Raw genomic sequence first — 21,881 nt, 5'->3', positions numbered from 1 at the left:
GCTGCGCCCCACACACAATGCCAGACTGTGTTCCGTTGCTGGCACGTCCGCCACCCGCGCCATCAGGATAAATGGTTTCCCCGGGACAGCGAGGCCGCTGGGATAAGCCCTCGCTTTTACTGCAGCTGATAACACGGGATTACAGGGGATGGGATGGCTAGTTCTGGGGAGACGGAGCAGTGCCACACCATGGGCCCCCCCTTCCCGAGTGCCCCCCTAAATCACCAACACCTGGAAAATTCACTCCAAAGTCCAGTTGGTTTTTCTCCTCCTGCCCCTCTACCCAAAGAAAAAAACATCTTCAGCCCTAGCCGGTGTGGCTCAGTGGATAAAGCATCGGCCTGTGGACGGAAGGGTCCCGGGTTCGATTCCCAGTCAGGGCACACGCCCGGGTTGCGGGCTCCATCCCCAGTGGGGGGCGTGCAGGAGGCAGCCGGTCCATGATTCTCTCTCCTCATGGATGTTTCTCTCTCTCTCTCTCTCTCTCTCTCTCTCTCTCTCTCTCTCTCTCTCCCTCTCCCTTCCTCTCTGAAATGGATAAAAATAGATCTTTAAAAAATTTTTGAGCCGAAACCGGTTTGGCTCAGTGGATAGAGCGTCGGCCGGCGGACTAAAGGGTCCCGGGTTCGATTCCGGTCAAGGGCATGTACGTTGGTTGCGGGCACATCCCCAGTAGGAGGTGTGCAGGAGGCAGCTGATAGATGTTTCTCTCTCATCGATGTTTCTAACTCTCTATCCCTCTCCCTTCCTCTCTGTAAAAAATCAATAAAATATGTTTAAAAAAATTTTTTTGAGCTTTAAAAAAAGAGAAAGAAAAAATACCTTCCAAGCCACCAACATTTCTCATCTCAAGGTGAGGCACCAGGCGGGCGTCCCATGGACCCCGTCCTTCCCCTTCGGAGCCGCATGCACACCATGTCACCCCAAGCCCCGCAGAGGTAGGGTGCGCGTGCGCCAGTTGCCAGGTAACGCGGACTGTGACGTAATGGATGGTGGGAACTAGCGCAGCGGACTGTCGGCGGGAAAACCTCCTCGGAGGGCGTTCAGACAAGGAATGGGCGGCCGGGGAGGGAGGGCGGCCGGGGAGGGCGGGCGGGGTGTGACAGCTCCCGTCCGCCGGCCGGTCTTGACCGAGGGCCACGTGTGGTCCGGCCCCGCGGGCACGCGGAGAGTCACACGCACTGGCCTGCGAGGCGCCAGCATCCTTCATCCACTGACGGGATGGGCTACCTGCTTACCCAGGGGGCCGGGGGGTGGGGGGGCCAGGGACACGGGGGGGGGGGGGAACCACGCAGAAGGGGGTTGGGTGACTTCCTCGCTTGTCTCCTGCTGCACCAGCATTTATGAAATCCCCCTCTGGGGATATGTCCTAAGGAACCCGGAACACCCACCCGAAAGAAGGCGTGCGCCCCCAGGGGCTAGCAGCGCCCCCAGGGGCTAGCAGCGCCATGTACAATAGCTGCGACCGCGTGCCCATCCGATGACGAGTGGTTAGGAGAGCGGTGGGGCAGCCACGCCGTGGAATACTATGCAGCCCTGAAAAAGGATCTCTGGCCCTCGGAGACAGCACGGAGGGGCCTGGAGAGCATCAAACTGAGAGACATAAGCCAGGCAGAGAAAGACACGTATCCCCTGACCTCACGCATAGGTGGGATCCAATGACCTAAGTAAACTGATGGGCGGAGTGGATCCAGAGCAGGGGTGGGCAAACTTTTGGACTCGAGGGCCACCATGGGTTCTTCAACTGGACCGGAGGGCCGGAACCAAAGCATGGATGGTGTGTGTGTGTGAACTAATGTAAATTCAAAGTCAAGGGGGCGGAGGGGAGAGCAAGAGAACCGGAGAGAACAGCCGGATCCGGCCCGCGGGCCCTAGTTTGCCCACGGCTGATCCAGAGACATGGAGGCATGCAACCGAGGGCGGATCCTCAGAGGGAAGGCCGGGTGGGGACGGGGCGGGCTAGGAGGGGGCCAATGGGGAGAGGAGGGGGACCTATGGAGTACTTTCAACAATAAAGAATTAAATAAAATGAGATGACATACGCCAGGCCCCGGGGGTGGGCGCAGCTGTGCACGCTACAGCTCCGAGGGACCACGGGCAGGCGGGCGAGCGGCTGCTACAGGACGTGGGCTAATGGGGGTCACTGGGGGTGACTCTCTCTCATCGATGTTTCTGTCTCTCTCTCCCTCCCTTCCTCTCTTTCTCTCTCTAAAAAAAAAAAAAAAAAAAAAAATCAACAAAAACATACTTTTAAACCGATGGCAAACAACGGCGGCACCCCCATCGCTGAACGTTGCTGGACCGTCACATTAGCCATCTTTCCTATAACCCGCCCCCCCTCCCACCCCACCAGGGCAGCTTGCCCCGCCTCGGTTCAATGAGCTGGCGTCTAGATGCATAAGACCCACGAGCTATTTGGGGTCATTCCTATAAACCCTCGGGCCAGCACCTCGCTCCGCCTCGGTTCAATAAGTTGGCATCTAGATGCATAAGACCCACGAGCTATTTGGGGCCATTCCGACAGGGTCCTCGGAGCACAGGCCCAGGCGCCCGGCGGCCCCACAGGCCAATACTCAGAGCTCGATTAGCGCTAGGGAGACCGGGCTAATGGAGGGCCCCTTCCTAGCAGCTCATTGATCGTAAACCCGGAGCTCGAGGACTTCTCTGTGGACGAAGGAGCCTTTGTCCAAGTGAAAAGAATGCCTCTCAGGAGCACGCATCCCGCTCTGGCGGCCGTGGGCCGAGACCGCCTGCCTGTAGTGAGTGCTCTGACGTGCAAAAAGGACGCCAAACCGGCCCGAACCGGGAGGTCCCGGGTTTGATTCCTGCAGTTGGACCGAGCCCACAACCCAGGCACGTGCCCTTGCCCGGAATAGAACCTGGGACCCTTCTGTCCACAGGCCGACCCTCTATCCACCGAGCCAAACCAGCGAGGGCTTGTTGTTGTTTTGTTAATCCTCACCCGAGGATATTTTCCCATTGATTTTTTTTTAAAATATATTTTATTGATTTTAGAGAGAAAGGGAGAGGGAGAGATAGAAACATCCATGATGAGAGAGAATCATTGATTGGCTGCCTCCTGCATGCCCCCTACTGGGGATCGAGCCCGCCACCCAGGCATGTGCCCTTGGCTGGAATCGAACCTGGCACCCTTCAGTCCACAGGCCGACGCTCTATCCATTGAGCCAAAGGAGCTAGGGCTCCCATTGATTTTTTTTTTTTTTTTCAGAGAGAGTGGGAGAGGGGGAGAGAGAGAGAAACATCGATGTGAGAGAGACACATCGAGTAGTTGCCTCCCCCTTGAACCCCAACCAGGCCCGGGGGATCAATCCTGCAACCGAGGTGCGCACCCTTGACCCGAATCGAACCCGGGGGACCCTTCACTCCGCGGTCCGAGGCTCTATCCACCGAGGGCCTAGCTCCCTCTCTGAGATCAATAATTTAAAAAAAAATTTTTTTGTGTGTGAAAATGCAAGAACCGGGCCAAAACCGGTTTGGCTCAGTGGATAGAGCGTCGGCCTGCAGACTGAAGGGTCCCGGGTTCGATTCCGGTCAAGGGCATGTACCTTGGTTGCGGGCACATCCCCAGTGGGAGGTGTGCAGGAGGCAGCTGATGGGTGTTTCTCTCTCATCGATGTTTCTGACTCTCTATCCCTCTTCCTTCCTCTCTGTAAAAAAATCAATAAAATATATTTTTTAAAAAAAAATTAAAAAAAAAAAAAGAAAAAGAAAATGCAAGAACCGGAAAGCAGGGACTCACGGGGGTGCCTCCTGTCTCCGCAGGTAGACGACCAGATGAAGCTGCTGCAGAACTGCTGGAGCGAGCTGCTGATCCTGGATCACCTCTTCCGGCAGGTGGTCCACGGGAAGGACGGCTGCATCGCCCTGGTTACCGGGCAACAGGTGAGTGCGGGGCGGGGGGGGGGGGGGGGAGAGGGAAGGGGGGAGGGGGAGGAGGGAGGGGGGACAGCCAGTGTCTTTGTACGAAGCACGTTCCGAACGGCAGGGCTGTCGCGGGGCCAAGGAGCCCTCTCGTGCTTGGAGAGGAAATCTCGCAGGTGCACCGTGTCCCCGTCTGATGGTTACCAGGGACCGGTCTGTCCGAGCGGGCTGAGTCACAGACACCCGGCCGAGACCGGTCTGCTGGGCTCTGAGGGGTCCAGACAACCATTGAGTCAGAACTTGCAATCAGGGGTTGAGCATCGACCTCGGAACCAGGAGGTCAGGGTTCAATTCCGGGTCAAGGGCACAGGCCCAGGTGGCGGGCTCCATCCCCAGAAGGGGGTGTGCAGGAGGCAGTTGATCCATGATTCTCTCTCATCATGGATGTTTCTCTCTCTCCCTTCCGCTCAGAAATCAGTAAAAAATATATTTTAAAAAAAATAAAAATAATAAAGGCGTGGGACTCGGTGTTCTGGCGAGTGGACGGCGCTGTTCCTACTCGGGCATCACCCCAGTCCGTGGACAGCTCGGCTTCAGGCCAGGCTGTGCCAGGCACCCACGACCCTTAGCGTCCGGCCATAAATGGTGTTTTCTTTGTTTGTTTATTGGTTTGGCTAATCCTCCCCCGAGGATATTTCCCCATTGATTTTTATTTATTTTTTTTTTTAAATATATTTTATTGATATTTTTTTACAGAGAGGAAGGGAGAGGGATAGAGAGCTAGAAACATCGATGAGAGAGAAACATCCATCAGCTGCCTCCTGCACACCTCCCACTGGGGATGTGCCCGCAACCAAGGTCCATGCCCTTGACCGGAATCGAACCCGGGACCCTTCAGTCCGCAGGCCGACGCTCTATCCACTGAGCCAAACCGGTTTCGGCTCCCCATTGATTTTTAGAGAGAGTGGCGGGGAGAGAGACAGAGAGAAAACCATCGATGTGAGAGAGACACATCGATTGGCTGCCTCCTGCATGTGCCCCCCACCAGGGCCTGGGACTGACCTTGCACCCCAGGTACATGTCCTTGACCGGAATCGAACCCGGAACCTTTTAGTCCTCAGGCCGACGCTCCATCCACTGAGCCAAACTGGCCAGGGTGTAAATGTTTATGTGGAACCGCAGCAGCGCAGATCAGCAGTGAAAGGCCGCCACCACCACCCCCCGCCCCCCCGCCCCGCTCGCTGCCTGTGTCATTAAATAAACCGCATTTCCCCCCATCAAGCGGGAGGCCGGCACCCTTTCAGAGTTTTTGCAGATTGGATCCATTTCCAGCGGCTCCCCGGTCCCTGCCTTCCGGGCCTCTCCTGAGAAAATCACGTCTCCGTGGATCTGACTTTCGGGGCGCTCACATTTTTCGTTTGGCGTGTTCACCCCGGGACCCCCCGTCTTGGGAGCGAATGGGACCCATTTCCAGAGCCCGGCCCCTTGGCTTGGCCTCTCCCGTCCTTCCCTCCTTCCCTCCCATCCCTTCCCAGCCGGGAGATGCATTAGAAGAATCAGACTCGGCCCACAAATTAATGTGATTTCATTTACCTTCGGAGGCTCGGAGATGAAATGGTTTGTGCCATGCTTCCTCCGAGCGCTCCCAGGCCGGCCCCTTAGAAACGGTCCTTCCCTCACATTTCATTTTCCCTTAAGTGCTGCCCCTGGCAGACGCAATTACCCGTTAAAGAGCAGAGGAAGGCACGGCTTGTCTCGGGGATGCTCGGGGCCCCGCAGAGGCATCGAGGGGCAGATGGTAGCTCTGGGCCTCGGGATCAGCATCACAAGCGGAAGGAGGGGACCACCTGAGGGGGGGACGGGTCGCTTCCCCGCACCTGACCCCCAGCCGGATTCTTCTAGGTCTTCCTTTCCCCCGCTTCTTAAAAAAAAATACACTGAGTGGCCAGATGATGATGATGATCTCTGAACGCATAATCATCTGGCCACTCAGTGTGTGTGTGTGTGTATCTTAGAGGCCTGGTGCATGGGTGGGGTCCGGCCAGCCTGGCCAGGGGGGAGGGGACATGGGCAGTTGGCCGGCCTGCCTGCTGGTTGAACACCTGGTTGAGGGGACAATTTGCATATTAACCTTTTATTATATAGGATAGACACTGAGTGGCCAGATTATTATGTGTTCAGAGATCATCATCATCTGGCCACTCAGTGTGTGTGTGTGTGTGTGTGTGTGTGTGTGTATATATATATATATATATATATATATATATATGTTAGAGGCCCGGTGCATGAATTCGTGCATGGGTGGGGTCCGGCCAGCCTGGCCAGCGGGGAGGGGACATGGGCGGTTGGCAGGCTGGCCTGCCTGCTGGTCGAACTCCTGGTCGAGGGGACAATTTGCATATTAACCTTTTATTATATAGGATAGACACTGAGTGGCCAGATTATTATGCGTTCCGAGATCATCATCATCTGGCCACTCCGCGTATATTTTTTTAATTATTGATTTCAAAGAGGAAGCGAGAGGGAGAGAGAGACAGAAACATCCATGATGAGAGAGAATCATGGATCGGCTGCCTCCTGCACGCCCCCCACTGGGGATCGAGCCTGCAACCCGGGCATGTGCCCTTGACCGGGAATCGAACCCGGGACCCTTCAGTCCACAGGCTGACGCTCTATCCACTGAGCCACACCGGCCGGGGTGACGTTCTAGTGTTGGAACTCACTGCACACCTGTTAGAACTACACACGGATCAGAATGGAACGAACCCTATCTTTTAAACATATTATGTTTTCGTTGATTTTTAAAAGAGGAAGGGAGAGGGAGAGAGAGACGGAAACATCCATGATGAGAGAGAATCATGGATCGGCTGCCTCCTGCACGCCCCCCACTGGGGATCGAGCCCACAACCCGGGCCTGTGCCCTTGACCGTGAATCCCACCATGACCTCCTGGTTCCTAGGTCGGCGCTCCACCACGGAGCCACGCGGCCGGGCCGTGTGCTGGGCAGGCCCACGGTGTGTGTCTACTCCCCGCCCAGGTTGCCCGTGTCCTGCTTCATCAGAGGCAGAAACCAAAGCCGCCCTTAGGACCCCTGACGCTTAGACGTAGGGGACAGAGGCCAGCACGCGCTCGCCACCACGGCCGCCCTGCGGGACACGCTCCCCGCTCACCGTGGCTTTTTCACGCGCAGTTGACTCCCCATAAACTGATTGACACCTTTGAGGGTGAGGGGGGGTCGTGGTCCCACAGACGCGTCATTTTTCTGGCTCTCGAAGGAGGTGCCCGGACACGGGGCGTTCTGCCGTGGAAGCTGAAAGTTCGACTCATCATATTTACACAATACAAAAACAAAATCCATTCTGCCTCGTTTTTAATTGCAAATTCCACTCCAGGGACTCGTTCTCCTGCCCGGGAGGCAGCCCCGTGTCTCTCTCCCGCAGAAGCAAGAGCAGTCAATTATGGTAATGAAATGTCGATAAATATAAAAATTTCATGCACGCGGCTCGGCGACGGGCGGAGCACGCGGCCTCCGGGGCAGGTCTGCTGCTGCTGCTGCTGCTGCTGCAATATTAACGCACCTGCGGGAACGCGTGTGCCCAGAGCCGCCCGTCAAACAGGATGGGGCGGCAGTGGGTCCCCCTCCGCCACCCGACATCTCATTACTATAAGGGAACGTCCCACGTCCCCGTGAAAAATCTAAGATTGGGGCATTGCCACACCATTATTTTTTTTTTTTCTTTATGGAGAAGGAAATCGGTCTTTTTCTGCTTTGCTTCCTCGGTCGAGAAATTATTATTCTTCTCAACAAGATCAGAGCCCTAGCTGGTTTGGCTCAGTGGTTAGAGCGTCGGCCTGCGGTCAGAAGGGTCCCGGGTTCGATTCTAGTCCAGGGCACATGCCTGGCTTGTGGGCTCCATCCCCAGTGTGGGGCGGGGGGGGGCGTGCGGGAGGCAGCCGACCAGTGATTCTCTCTCATCATTGATGTTTCTATCTCTCTCTCTGAAATCAATAAAAAAAAAATGTATTTTTTTTAAAAATCTTAATCTTAGGTGACAATGCAATTTCACAATAGAAAAAAAGGTGTATGTATATATATGGGTGTATGTATATATATACACACACACACACTTTGAATGATTATAAAATCAGTGTTGATTAACATACCGTTCGTTTTCAAAATGAAGTGCGTTATCAGCTGTTAAAGTGTGTCTACATTTTTGGGGACGCCTTATATACACTGAGTGGCCAGATGAGGATGATCTCTGAACACATAATAATCTGGCCACTCTGTGTCTATCCTATATAATAAAAGGCTAATATGCAAATGGTCCCCTCCACCAGGAGTTCGACCAGCAGGCAGGCCGACCAACCGCCCATGTCCCCTCCCCCCTGGCCAGGCTGGCCAGACCCCACCCATGCACAAATTCATGCACCAGGCATCTAACATATATATATATATATATATATATATATATATATATATATATATATGTATAGTGTGTGTGTGTATACATATATATAGTGTGTGTGTGTGTGTATGTATACACATACACACATACACATACACATACACACACACACACACACACACACACACACACACACACACACACACTGAGTGGCCAGATGACTATGCGTTCAGAGATCATCATCATCTGGCCACTCCGTGTAGAAAGGGTGCAGTAAAAATCTAAAATCCAGTCAAACCCTGTTCCCCACAAAGCCACGGACATGCTTCGGTTTATCAGGATCATCACGGTCCGTTCTGTAGCAACGGCAGGCGTGAGTCTTCGGCCGCCGCCCCGGGGCCGGTCGCCGCTGTTATAAACCGGCGGGGCCGCCTTGTTCTCCCACCCGGCGTGGCGGTCTCGGGCGACGGGCGCGTTGCCACGTGTGACGGGCGCCCCGGGCCTCTGTGTTGCAGGTGGATTACTCCATCATCGCGGCGCAGGCGGGGGCCACGCTGAGCGGCCTCATGGGCCATGCCCAGGACCTCGTGGCCAAGCTGCGCGCCCTGCAGCTGGACCAGCGGGAGTTCGTGTGTCTGAAGTTCCTGGTGCTGTTCAGTTTAGGTAAGGGCTCTCTCCCCTCCGGCGCTGCGCCCAGGCCCACCGTGCGGTGTCCGGCTCGGGGGGCGGAGGGGGGTGTCCTCCGGTCCACGCGTGGTTTCTGTTCGTCGAGGTCACGCCCTTCTTCCCACGGGAATGTGTCTGTGTGTCTGCCTGGCTCCGTGGCCCTCTCTGGGACGGACGGGCTGGGTGCGGAAGAGCAGTCGTTCGTCTGAAAGCCCGAGTCTTCTTCCTTCGCGCCCATGACGAGGCGGTGGCGTTACATGACGTGTTCATGGCGATCGGGTAGGCTGGCCGGAGGGTATCAGCGGTTAGCCGTCTTTCTGCCCGGGATCGTCTCTGCGAGTCTTTTGTTTCTGCTTGCTACCGGGGCTGTGTTTATTCTTGCGAAATATGACTCACAATCATTAAGACCTGTTTCTCTTTTTTTAAAATATATTTTTATTGATTTTTTTTTTTAACAGAGAGGAAGGGAGAGGGAGAGAGAGGTAGAAACATCGATGAGAGAGAAACATCGATCAGCTGCCTCCTGCACACTCCCTACTGGGGATGTGCCTGCAACCAAGGTCCATGCCCTTGACCGGAATCAAACCTGGGACCCTTCAGTCCGCAGGCCGATGCTCCATCTACTGAGCCAAATGGGTTAGGGCCTGTTTCTTTTTTAATATATATATATATATTTCTATTGATTTCAGAGAGAAGGGAGAAGGAGAGAGAGATAGACACATCCATGATACGCAAGAATCCTGGATCTAACTGCCTCCCGCACACCCCCTCCTGGGGACCGAGCCCAGGGCCCGGCAAGGTGTGTCTTCCATCTCCCCCGGGGGATCCCCAGGAGGCGCTGGTACCCAGGCAGCCCCTGCGCGGGGAGAGGATGCTGGTTGTCCGGGGGGGGGGGGGGGGGGGAGATGCTGTGTTCGGGGAGCTTTGCGGAAGAAGGATAACTAACAAGACAGATTAGCGAAATCAAGGTTCCCCAAGAGTCTGCCGAGCACGGTTTGCAATAAAAAAGGGATTAAGGAGATGGATTTTTATCGACTTCAAAGCGGATTTTTTTCCCCCCGCCTGTCCCGCCCTTGATTTCTGCGTTGGGTCGGCCTCATAAAACAAACTTAAATAAACTTTTCGCCAAGTGCCCTTATTACGTATTGGCAGGCGGCGGAGCGAGGCCACGTCCCTCCGATGAGAAGGGGAAAGAAAAAGTGCAGAAATCAGATGGACCAACATATGTTTTGCCTTTAGTGCCCCCCCCCCCCGCCCCCGCTCCACGCGGGCCGCGCGCTCGATTCCTGAGAAATGAAATAACGCAGCGCGGCGGCTTGGAAATTCCTCTTGACGTCCCCCCACAACTGTTGCTCATCAAGGGGGCGTCTGAAGTAATAGAGCCGGAGTTCACTTTTCACATGGAGTCAGCGTTTCCCGGGGAGAGGGCGCATGTGTGTGTGTGTGCGTGCGGGTTTTTTTTTCCTCCTGCGGAAAAATGGGATCGCTCTCGCGGAAAGGAACGTTGTCGAAAATGGAAGGCGACAACGGGATTCCACGGAGGCCCGGGCCAGGCCGGGCCAGGGCCCGATCCCCGGGGCCTTCTGGACTACCCACCGTCCCTAGGAACGTCCCAGCCACGCACGCCCTCCGCCTCTCGCCCCGGAACAGACTTAGGCAGGTGAGAGGGCCGGAGCGAGCGCCGGCCCGCACGCTGTCCCCTCCCGGTCTGGGGACTCATGCGTCTGATGGGTGGTGAGACGCAACATGTGGGGACGGGCGGGTGATGGGCATGCCGGCATCTGGGTGGTAGAGTTCTCTCGCTCCGGTGGCGAGAAGGACGAGTTGACTCGCGGCGTGACGTTGGAAGAAGTAGAGATAGCCCTGGCCGGTGTGGCTCAGTGGATAGAGCGTCGGCCTGCAGACTGAAGGGTCCCGGGTTCGATTCCGGTCAAGGGCACATGCCCGGGTTGTGGGCTCACACATACACACACATCACATGCACATGCGCACACACACACCACATGCGCGCACACGCTCACACATCACAACATACAAACATCACATGCACACACACGTACACCACATGCTGGTTTGGCTCAGGACTGAAGGGTCCCGGGTTCGATTCCCGGTCCAGGGCACATCTCTCTCTCTCTCTCTCCCTCTCCCTTCCTCTCTGTATCTGCATACGCACATACACACATCACATGCACACGTGTACACCACATGCACATGCATATGCACACGCACACACACACCACTAGCCCGTGAAGTCTCCTGGGGCAGATGTCCCCCCGCCCCTTTCCCCAGGCGTGTTGGTCCCCCAGCCCCCCCATGAAGTCACACAAGCAGCGGGGACCCCCCTCACCCCCACCCCCATTCTTTTTTTTTTTTTTTAATATATTTTACTGATTTTTTACAGAGAGAAAGGGAGAGAGAGTTAGAAACATCGATGAGAGAGAAACATCGATCAGCTGCCTCTTGCACACCCCCTACTGGGGATGTGCCCGCCACCAAGGTCCATGCCCTTGACCCGAATCGAACCCGGGACCTTTCAGTCTACAGACCGACGCTCTATCCCAGCCATGGGCAAACTACGGCCCGCGGGCCGGATCCGGCTGTTCTATCCGGTTCTCTTGCTCTCCCCTCCGCTCCTTTACTTTGAATTTATATTCGTTCACACAAACACTCCATCCATGCTTTTGTTCCGGCCCTCCGGTCCAGTTGAAAACCCATGGTGGCCCTCGAGTCAAAAAGTTTGCCCACCCCTGCTCTATCCACTGAGCCACACCAGCGAGGGCAGGACCCTGTTCTTCTTACATCCGCATCCCGCCTCTGCCTTCACCCCCGCACGCGTGACATTGTAATTTAGGAATGCCCCTCGCTGGCCATTGTCAGAGGGCTCCGCGCGCCTTCACGGGGCACCCGCTGACGGACGGATGGACGTGCAGCCGGCGGGCGCCGATTAGCATGCGGGCCACGCGGCCGCTCGATATTTGCAGCCGCGGGGAGCGCAGCCGCGGGGGACGGCCCATAAAGCTGATGCCCGTCTTAATTAAAGGCGCGGTAATAGGTGTTGTGCGGGGTTTTTTCCTGCTGCCGCTTTCCGTGAGCGAAGCAGTTTGGCAAGGACCGGCGATCATTCACGCGGGGCCCGGGCCGGGACGTGATCAATACGTGTTTTACGGCCGCGGGAGCGGGAGCGCCATCCGTTAGCCGTCAGCCCGAGACTCGCGCTTTCCCAGGCCCGTCGCTGAGCAGCTCCCGCCCGAGAAAAAGCAGTTGTTGTTTGTTAGGCGTTGATAGTCCCGTCGTCATTTCGCTAAATACCGCATTTGGTGGGGGGGGGGGGGGGAGGAAGAGAGGGGGACAGGAGTTGGGGAGCTGGGCGTGGGGTCACCTGTGGGATCCTCCGTGGGGGGCCCTGTCCCCAGCCCCCAACCCCTGGGGTTCCCCAGACACTCCAGCCTCAGCCCTGAAAACAGCGACTCGCAGGCTTATCCCTTAGAAAGGGACCCGCCGTGTGGCCAAGCCAGCCCCCCCACCTCCCCCGTCGTGTCTGGACGAGGAAACCGGGGCAAACAGCGAGGGGGGGTGTCCACGGGGCTGCAGAGTCGGGGACCGAGCTGAAGTGTTTGGGGTCCCCCCCAGAGGAAGGCAGCCGGCTGTGGATTCCCGGTGTTGCTGTGATATTTTCACAGTGACACACACCTGGGCTCGCTGGCTCTCCCGGGGGCGCAGCGAGCTCAGTGCCGTCCGTGCAGGTCGGGGTGACCTGAGTGACAAGCTGACCTCACAGCGGCCGACTGGGCCTCGTCGGGGGGGGGGGGGGGGGCGGGGGGGGGGGAACGGCGTCCTGCTTGCGTGACGTCTCGGGCCGTGCTCTCTCTCAGCCCCGTAGCCTCTCCGAAGTAGAAGCCTTTCTCTCCGCTTATTGGTCCTAAGAGAACACAGTTAGTTATTCTATTCGTTTTACTGCCATTTGTGGGAGACTTTCTGGTAAGACCCAGATTTTTTTTTTCCCCATTAGCATCCCATTACAGGTCTTTAAAACTACGGTAACCCACCCGGCCGGCGTGGCTCCGTGACTGAGCCTCGACTGATGAACCAGGAGATCACGGTTCGATTCCCGGTCGGGGCACGTACCCGGGTTGCGGGCTCCATCCTCAGTGGGGGGGGGGGGCGTGCGGGAGGCAGCCGATCCATGATTCTCTCTCATCATGGATGTTTCTCTCTCTCCCTCTCCCTTCCTCTCTAAGATCAATAGAAATAGACTTAAAAAAAAAAAAAAAAAAGAATGTTCCCTTCGCATTGTTGATTACAGCCGGTACATGGTGGGGCCCGTTACATAATCAAATACTGCCCTAGCTGGTTTGGCTCAATGGATAGAGCGCCGGCCTGTGGACTGAAGGGTCCCGGGTTCGATTCCGGTCAAGGGCACATGCCTGGGTTGCGGGCTCGATCTCCAGTAGGGGGTGTGCAGGAGGCAGCCGATCCATGACTCTCTCTCATCATGGATGTTTCTCTCTCTCCCTCTCCCTTCCTCTCTGTATCTGCTGTTACCGTGGGTATACATTTGGGGGGGGCGGGGGGACACCCTGTCTATAATAATAATATTAGCAGATTCTCCCCTCCCCACATGGCTAGAAACTGCAGGGACTGGACTGAGTCGAGCCCTCGGGCAGGAAACGGAGCTTACACGATGAATTCCTGTGAGTTTGTAGCTACCTTTCCGGACACCAGAATACAAAGTTTCATCATAAAAATCACCCGTGTAACCCTGAACCTCCAAGTCAGGATAGAGTTCAAGTGATTAGCGGTCCCTTTTAAGAAAAGAAAAAAAAACAAAAACTTTTTCGTACAAAAGGGTATTGTTGTCGGTGCCGGCCCCGGGAGCTCTCGGACAAATGGGATAACCACACACGCTGGCGCCGGGCCAGCCCGCCCCCATCCACGGGGCTGGGGCGTGGGTACTGTAACAGTATGGCTGCTAATTATAACTTCAAGGCACTTCCTCTTCCCTCGAGGTAGCTGCGAACGAACGCAGGTTCTTATCTCGCAGAACAAGGCATCACAACATCTCCACGCACCCGGCGGGCTCCGGGGCCGTGGCCGCTGACCCCATAGTATTTGATTATTTATTTATTTTTTTAATATATTTTTATGGATGTCAGAGAGGAAGGGAGAGGGAGAGAGAGAGAGAGAAACATCCATGATGAGAGAGAGTCATGGATCGGCTGTCTCCTGCACACCCCCTACTGGAGATCGAGCCCGCAACCCAGGCATGTGCCCTTGACCGGAATCGAACCCGGGACCCTTCAGTCCACAGGCCGGCGCTCTATCCATTGAGCCAAACCAGCTAGGGCAGTATTTGATTATGTAACGGGCCCCACCATGTACCGGCTGTAATCAACAATGCGAAGGGAACATTCTTTTTTTTTTTTTTTTTTTTAAGTCTATTTCTATTGATCTCAGAGAGGAAGGGAGAGGGAGAGAGAGAGAGAGAGATATGGAAACATCAACGATGAGCACTAGCTGGTTTGGCTCAGGACTGAAGGGTCCCGGGTTCGATTCCCGGTCCAGGCCACATGCCCGGGTTGTGGGCTCCATCCCCAGTGTGTGTGTGTGGAGCGGGGGGCGAGGGGGGTGCAGGAGGCAGCCGATCCATGATTCTCTCTCATCATGGATGTTTCTATCTCTCTCTCTCTCTCTCTCTCTCTCTCTCTCCTTTCCTCTCTGAAATCAATAAAAAAAAAACATATTTAAAAAAAAAAAAGAAAGAAAGAAAAAGAAAAGAGAGGAGCGGGGAGGGAACGGCTGATGGCAAACCGCGGGGCTGACAGGTCCCCCACCCCCCACCCCTTCAGAAAATGACCCATTTCCTCGTGTCCCCGGCCCGTCCTGTTAGGGCGCATCGGGCAAGGCCCAGGACCGTCTGGAAGGGAAGCGGCGGGTTTGGAGGGAGCAGGGGCCAGCCCGCTGTCCCTCCGACGGCGGCGCTGTGATTTACCGCCCGGCGTCGGGAGCCCTCCGATTTTCTGCCTGCCGTGAAACATGGTGCTTTTCCTTGTCCATTGATGTAGCAACTCTAATGGTTACAAGCAGCTACGGGAAAATCAATAGCACGCTTTCTTTACTAAGAGCGCCCGCCCGCCCGCCCCCGTTAGACGCTCACCCGCGAGGCGGGGCTCCAGGGACGGGTTTCTCGGGACCAGACCAGAAACGGTGGCATCAAACCCGTCAGCTGCGGGGGTGGGGGGGTGGGGGGGGTGTAAAACACACCCTTTACTGGGAACGGAGGGAGAAAGAGCCTGGGGCATCCACGGACGGGTGGTCGTCCCTCTCCAAACGGAAAGCAGCCTCGGCCGGGCGGAACGGCGCCCTCAAGGTCCCCGGGCAGCGGGCGTGGTGCCCGGTGAGTGTTTCCTCGGGGTGACGGTGCCAGAGCCGTGGGCGCAGCACCCAGCCGAGCAAAGGCCCCGGCGGGAACCCCGAGAAGGGTCTCCGGGTGCCAACGTCTCAGCCTGGGGACTCGGCGCCTGGACGTGCGGAGGCGCGAAGTCTGCGTCCCTTTCCAAGCACGCAGCCAGCCGTGGGAGAAGACAGACGCCGTGGCTTTGAAAGCAACAAGTGCCTGGCCTGGCCTGGCCTGGGGGAGCGTCTCAGCTACCAATAGTGCATGCAGGGGTCCTCAGACTTTTTAAACAGGGGGCCAGGTCCCTGTCCCTCAGACCGTGGGAGGGCCGGACTATAGTTTAAAAAAAAAAAAAACATGAACAAATTCCTATGCGCACTGCGGGCCCGGGACGCGTCGGCTGCTAAGCAGGACAGGCAGCGGCCCCCGGCGGGCCGGATCCATGTCCTCGGCGGGCCGCAGGTGGCCCGCGGGCCGTCGTTTGAGGACGTCTGGTGCATGGGAATGAGAATGCGGGGCCAGGCACCGTGTGTGCTGGGTGCCCAAGAGGCTGGTCGGGGCCTCGGGAAGCGATTCCCCCCGCCACCCCCCCACCCCCGCCCTGCTAAGCCTGAGGCTGCGCCCCCGTCAGTCACAAGTCCCACTGTGCCCACGTGCGTGTGGGGAGATGCGGCCAAGCGCGCCCGCGCCCCTCGCCCACGGGAATGATCTGCGCGAAGGATTGTCCCGTTTCACGATTAGGATCCAACTCCGAGCCCCGGCGATGCGAATTATCCCGAGATGATGGAGTGGCCAGACATGGAAACCTGACCCCGGGCTAAGGTGTCGGCATTCACAGGAGCGTCTTAAGGAACGACCCCCCCAAAAAAGCCTTTTTTTGGAGCGACACTCAACCAGCAGCAAACCCACAAAAACCTGCAGCAGATCCCCCTCCCCAAACACCATTTACAAATGCTGAGGGGGTCCTGGCCGGTGTGGCTCAGTGGATAGAGCATCGGCCTGCGGACTGAAAGGTCCCGGGTTCAATTCCGGTCAAGGGCATGTACCTTGGTTGCGGGCACATCCCCAGTAGGAGGTGTGCAGGAGGCAGCTGATCGATGTTTCTCTCTCATCGATGTTTCTAGCTCTCTCTCCCTCCCCCTTCCTCTCTGTAAAAAAATCAATAAAATATATTTAAAAAATAAATAAAATAAAAATGCTGAGGGGGTCCCTGGTCCGTTTAGCTCAGTGGTTGGGGCCTCAGACGGCAGGGTCCCGGGTTCGATTCCGGTCAAGGGCACGTACCTCGGTCAAAGCCCGTGAGGGAGGCAACCCATCGATATCTCTCTCTCTCTCTCTCTCTCTCTCTCTCTCTCTCAGCTTCTCCTCGTCCCTTCCACTCTCTAAAATTCAAGGGGAAACCTATCCTCAGGTGAGAAGTAACAACAGCAACAAAAATACTGATGAGTCCGAGCGAGGGGCTTGATGTGTCTGCAGATGGAGGGTTTTGTTTTCAATGATGAATTTTTCAGATATTCTATCTTCTTTTCTATTTTCCCCAACCGTGTGTGTGTGTGTGTGTGTGTGTGTGTTTTCTTCCACGTTTCTGTGCAAGCAGAAATTTTAAAGGGGATTTTTCAAATTCCCCTGTGACGTTCTGACGGCAACTTGAGCTGTCATTCAGCCCCGGCCGCTCCACGAAGGGCAGGCTCGCGAGGAGATGCGTTCACCCACGCGGGGAACGTGAGAGAAGCCGGCAAGAGCAACAGGCTGGCTCTGACGCTCCGTTTGCTTGCCGAGATCCAGGACAGCTGTGAAAATAATTCATGTGGCCTGCGGGCCGAAGGGTCCCGGGTTCGATTCCCGGTCAGGGCCCAGGCCCGGGTGGCGGGCTCCATCCCCAGGAGGGGGCGTGCAGGAGGCAGCAGAACCGTGATTCACTCTCATCATAGATGTTTCTCTCTCCCTCTCCCTCTCCCTTCCTCTCTGAAGTCAATAAAAATATATTTAAAATAATAATAATACTTCATGTAATCCAAACGCTAATTGTGATCTTAACGTCCACCGATTATTATTTTTTTAAAAAATATATTTTATTGATTTTTCACAGAGAGGAAGGGAGAGGGATAGAGAGCTAGAAACATCGATGAGAGAGAAACATCGATCAGCTGCCTCCTGCACACCTCCCACTGGGGATGTGCCCGCAACCAAGGTCCATGCCCTTGACCGGCATCGAACCTGGGACCCCTTGGTCCGCAGGCCGACGCTCTATCCACTGAGCCACACTGGCCAGGGCTTTTTATTTTTTTATTTTTTTCACGTTTTAACCTCCCTCGGAGCGGGTTGTCCCGCTAGAAGTGTAGGTCTGAGGGTCACGGATGGCATGGGGGTGGTTTGGGGCCAGGCAGATAACAGAACTTCTGTGACCTATGCTGTCTCTGCCCGCTAGGTCACGCTCTGCTTTTTTTTTTTTTTTAATTTTATTTTATTGTTTAAAGTATTACAAATAGTAGTACATACGTCTCCTTTTTTTTCCCCATGGACCTTCCCCCGGCCTCCCCTACCCCCCGGTACATGCCCTCACCGCCCGCCCCCCCCCCCTCCCCAGTGTCTTGTGTCCATTGGTTATGCTTATATGCATGCACACAAGTTCTCCGGTTGATCTCTAACCGCCCCCCCACCCCCACGCTCTGCTCTTTTTAATAAATCTGTCATCTGGCAGTCGGGGTAGCCTTCCCACCCACCTTCCCTCGCTGGTTCCAAAGAAACCTTCCCGTGGGAGATGAACCCTCACCCCCAGCACGCGGTGCTTCCTGGCCCGGCGGCCGGGAGCGCGTTTGATCCGAATGTCACCGTGTCCCCCGCCGCCCAGCCCGGAGCAGGATATTACGCCCGGGAGGGGCTTTCCACGCCGCCACCCCCCCCCCCCCCACCCCACTAAGCCCGCCGCAAGGTCCCGTGAACGGGGAAATCCAGAATGACAGCGGATTTGCCACCGGCGCCACCTGGCTCCCCGCCAGGGAGGCCGCCGGTCAGGCACCCACACCTGTGGGAGGGGTTCCGTGTGCTTTAAAAATAGGTTCGGCGAAATAGGAGCGCGTCTTAGGCAGGAGTTGAGAAAGCGGGGAGAATGAGCAAGCAAACGGGAGGGCGGGATGGGAGAGAGAGAGAGAGAGAGAGAGAGAGAGAGAGAGAGAGAGAGAGAGAGAGAGAGAGGGAGAGGTCATAGAAAATCCAACACAGCCGGGCCCGTGTGGCTCAGTGGTGGAGCCTTGACCTATAAACCAGGAGGTCACGGTGCGATCCCCGGTCAGGGCACAGGCCCGGGTAGAGGGGCGTGTGGGCGGCATCCGATCAATGGTTCTCTCTCATCATTGATGTTTCTATCTCTCTCTCCTTCTCTCTTCCTCTCACAAATCCATAAAAATGTATATTAAAGCCGAAACCAGTTTGGCTCAGTGGATAGAGCATCGGCCTGCGAACTGAAGGGTCCCGGGTTCGATTCCGGTCAAGGGCATGTACCTTGGTTGCGGGCACATCCCCAGTGGGAGGTGTGCAGGAGGCAGCTGATGGATGTTTCTCTCTCATTGATGTTTCTGGCTCTCTGTCCCTCTCCCTTCCTCTCTGTAAAATATCAATAAAATATATTTTTAAAAATGTCTATTAAAAAAAATTAAAAAGAGGGAACTGGGAGCGAGACCAGCTTCCTCGTCGCCAGGCCTCAAGGCCCGCGCTGGGTCCACAGGTTTAAAGTCACCTGCTCCGTTTCCCCAGCTGTGCGGACGCACAGACCCCCACGGGTCCCCCCATCCTCGGGCCCCCTCCCGCGCGGGGCTTAGAACAGAGCGTCACATGTTGTGAAGCAGATACGGCTCGACGTAAGGTGGTCCCTGTCTCAGCGACATCTATGGGGACACGCTGAACAGTATACACGGAGTGGCCAGATGATGAGGATCTCTGAACGCATAACCTGGCCATTCAGTGTATGTGTGTGTGTGTGTGTGTGTGTGTGTGTGTGTGTATTAGAGGCTCGGTGCATGAATTCGTACATGGGTGGGGTCCAGCCAGCCTGGCCAGGGGGAGGGGACATGGGCGGTTGGCTGGCCTGCCTGCTGGTCGAACTCCTGGTTGAGGGGACAGTTTGCATGTTAGCCTTTTATTATATAGGATAGACCAGGGGTGGGCAAACTTTTTGACTCGAGGGCCACCATGGGTTCTTAAACTGGACCGGAGGGCTGGAACAAAAGCATGGATGGAGTGTTTGTGTGAACGAATATAAATTCAAAGTAAAGGAGCGGAGGGGAGAGCAAGAGAACCCTCCGCTCTTTCGGCTCCGCGGGCCGGATAGAACAGCCGAACGGGCCGGATCCAGCCCGCAGGCCGTAGTTTGCCCACGGCTGGGATAGACACTGAGTGGCCAGATTATTATGCATTCAGAGATCATCATCATCTGGCCAATCAGTGTATATGTGTGTGTGTGTATGTATATATATATATATATATATATATATTAGAGGCTCGGTGCATGAATCCGTGCATGGGTGGGGTCCAGCCAGCCTGGCCAGGGGGAGGGGACATGGGCGGTTGGCCGGCCTGCCTGCTGGTCGAACTCCTGGTCGAGGGGACAATTTGCATATTAGCCTTTTATTGTATAGGATAGACACTGAGTGGCCAGATTATTATGCATTCAGAGATCATCATCATCTGGCCACTCAGTGTGTGTGTGTGTATATATATATATATTAGAGGCCCCGTGCATGAATTTGTGCATGGGTGGGGTCCGGCCAGCCTGGCCAGGGGGAGGGGACATGGGCGGTTGGCCGGCCTGCCTGCTGGTTGAACTCCTGGTCGAGGGGACCATTTGCATATTAGCCTTTTATTGTATAGGATAGACACTGAGTGGCCAGATTATCATGCGTTCAGGGATCATCGTCCTCTGGCCACTCCGTGTACAGAAAGGGACAGCTCTCTTTGCGAAATGTGGCAAGCTCTTGTCCACAAAACTGTCCTGTGATTTGTCTCTGCCACGTGGTTAAAAACACACACACACACACACAAAAAAAAAAAAAAAACACACACACACAAATTGGGACTATGGATTTTCTGTCTTTCGCATAAAAAAGCATATCCCTGGGCCGTGGCATGAATTATTAATTGCAGTTATGCAAAGGCCGGTCCGTGCGGGCTGCGATGATCTTGTCGGGTAATCGGTTTCCTTTCCCCGTGTTTCCTGACTCCGAAGGCCTCTTTCTTTTCACAGTCCAAACAGCTCGGAGTACGCATCAGTCAGCCGGTGGACCCCCCCTTATCTCCACCTCTGATCTGACTGCGCAGAATTGTAATGAGCTAAGGGAAACGGTGGAATGCAAAGTACAGGGAAACGTAACTCTTTTCTAAAAAATATGTGGCCGAAACCGGTGTGGCTCAGTGGATAGAGCGTCGGCCTGCGGACTGAAGGGTCCCGGGTTCGATTCCGGTCAAGGGCATGTACCTCGGTTGCGGGCACATCCCCAGTGGGAGGTGTGCAGGAGGCAGCTGATCGATGTTTCTCTCTCATCGATGTTTCTGGCTCTCTGTCCCTCTCCCTTCTTCTCTGTAAAATATCAATAAAATATATTTTAAAAAAATAAAAAAAATAAAAAATATGTGGTTTATAATCTATATATATATATATATATATATATATATATATATATATATGGTGATTGATTTTTAGAGAGAGAGGAAGGGAGAGGGAGAGAGAGAGAAACATCCATGATGAGAGAGAATCATGGACCGGCTGCCTCCTGCATGCCCCCCGTACTGGGGATGGAGCCCACCACCCAGGCATGTGCCCTGACCGGGAATCGAACAGGCAACGTTTTGGTTCGTGGGTCGACGCTCCACCGCTGAGCCACCCCGGCCGGGCCCTATGTAGCTCTGAAAGGGCCGTTTCATTCTAACTCTACAAGCTGAAGGCACACCTTGGCTCCATGGAACCGACTGTGGAAGGGACAGTGGCAACGTGTGGCAACAAGTTGTAAGAATGTTGCTGGCTGTGATGTTACGTTTTAGTGCGAGAGGGAACAGAACGTGCAACGTACAATACACCTCCATTCTTCGGAACCAGCCCGCCCGCCGGGGCAACCAAAAGCCGAATCCACGTGGACTCAAATGCGATTTCGGTGACCTCAACCCAGCGCTTTCTCTACAGTTATGCGGTGGGCGCAATGAGGTACAAGGAAAAGGGGTTGGGAGCCCGGCCAGGGTGGCTCCGTGGTTGAGCGTCGACCTATGAACCAGGAGGTCACGGTTGGATTCCCAGTCAAGGGCACGTACCTCGGCTGCAGGCTCTGCCCCGGTCTTTTCTCAACCATTCCACGCCGAGGAGATTTCTAATGATGCGTGTCTGCCCCTCCCTGTCCCTCTTGCCCACGAGCCCACATCCCTCGCCACCACGAAGACCTACAGGAGGGAAGCAAAGGGAGATGCCGCCGGCCGTCCTGTCCGTGGGGGACGGAGCCGACAGGCAGCCGCTCCCGGCCTGCGCCTGCACGGTGGCCCCTGACGGC

The 21,881-nt window shown here is 55.6% G+C and overlaps 1 protein-coding gene across 5 annotated transcripts in view; it reads left to right on the top strand.

Moving 5' to 3' along the window:
- NR5A2 (nuclear receptor subfamily 5 group A member 2) overlaps positions 1 to 21,881 on the top strand; it is a gene marked incomplete at its 5' end in the record, with an annotated part of 74,167 nt that overhangs the window by 41,373 nt on the left and 10,913 nt on the right. For 4 of the 5 annotated variants that reach the window (XM_080651028.1, XM_080651030.1, XM_080651027.1 and 1 more), the window contains 2 exons: positions 3,784 to 3,903; positions 8,807 to 8,954. In XM_080651028.1, coding sequence (XP_080507154.1) covers positions 3,784 to 3,903; positions 8,807 to 8,954 — 268 coding nt within the window. Of the gene's footprint in view, positions 1 to 3,783; positions 3,904 to 8,806; positions 8,955 to 12,966; positions 13,214 to 21,881 lie in introns of those variants that run through there. The other variant, XM_080651029.1, reaches the window with a different exon arrangement.

Source organism: Plecotus auritus (assembly GCF_963455305.1).
Source record: "Plecotus auritus genome assembly, chromosome: 14".
NCBI lineage: Eukaryota > Metazoa > Chordata > Mammalia > Chiroptera > Vespertilionidae > Plecotus > Plecotus auritus.
The sequence above is the reverse complement of the archived record's forward strand: the minus strand, read 5'-3'. Positions and strand labels throughout refer to the sequence as shown.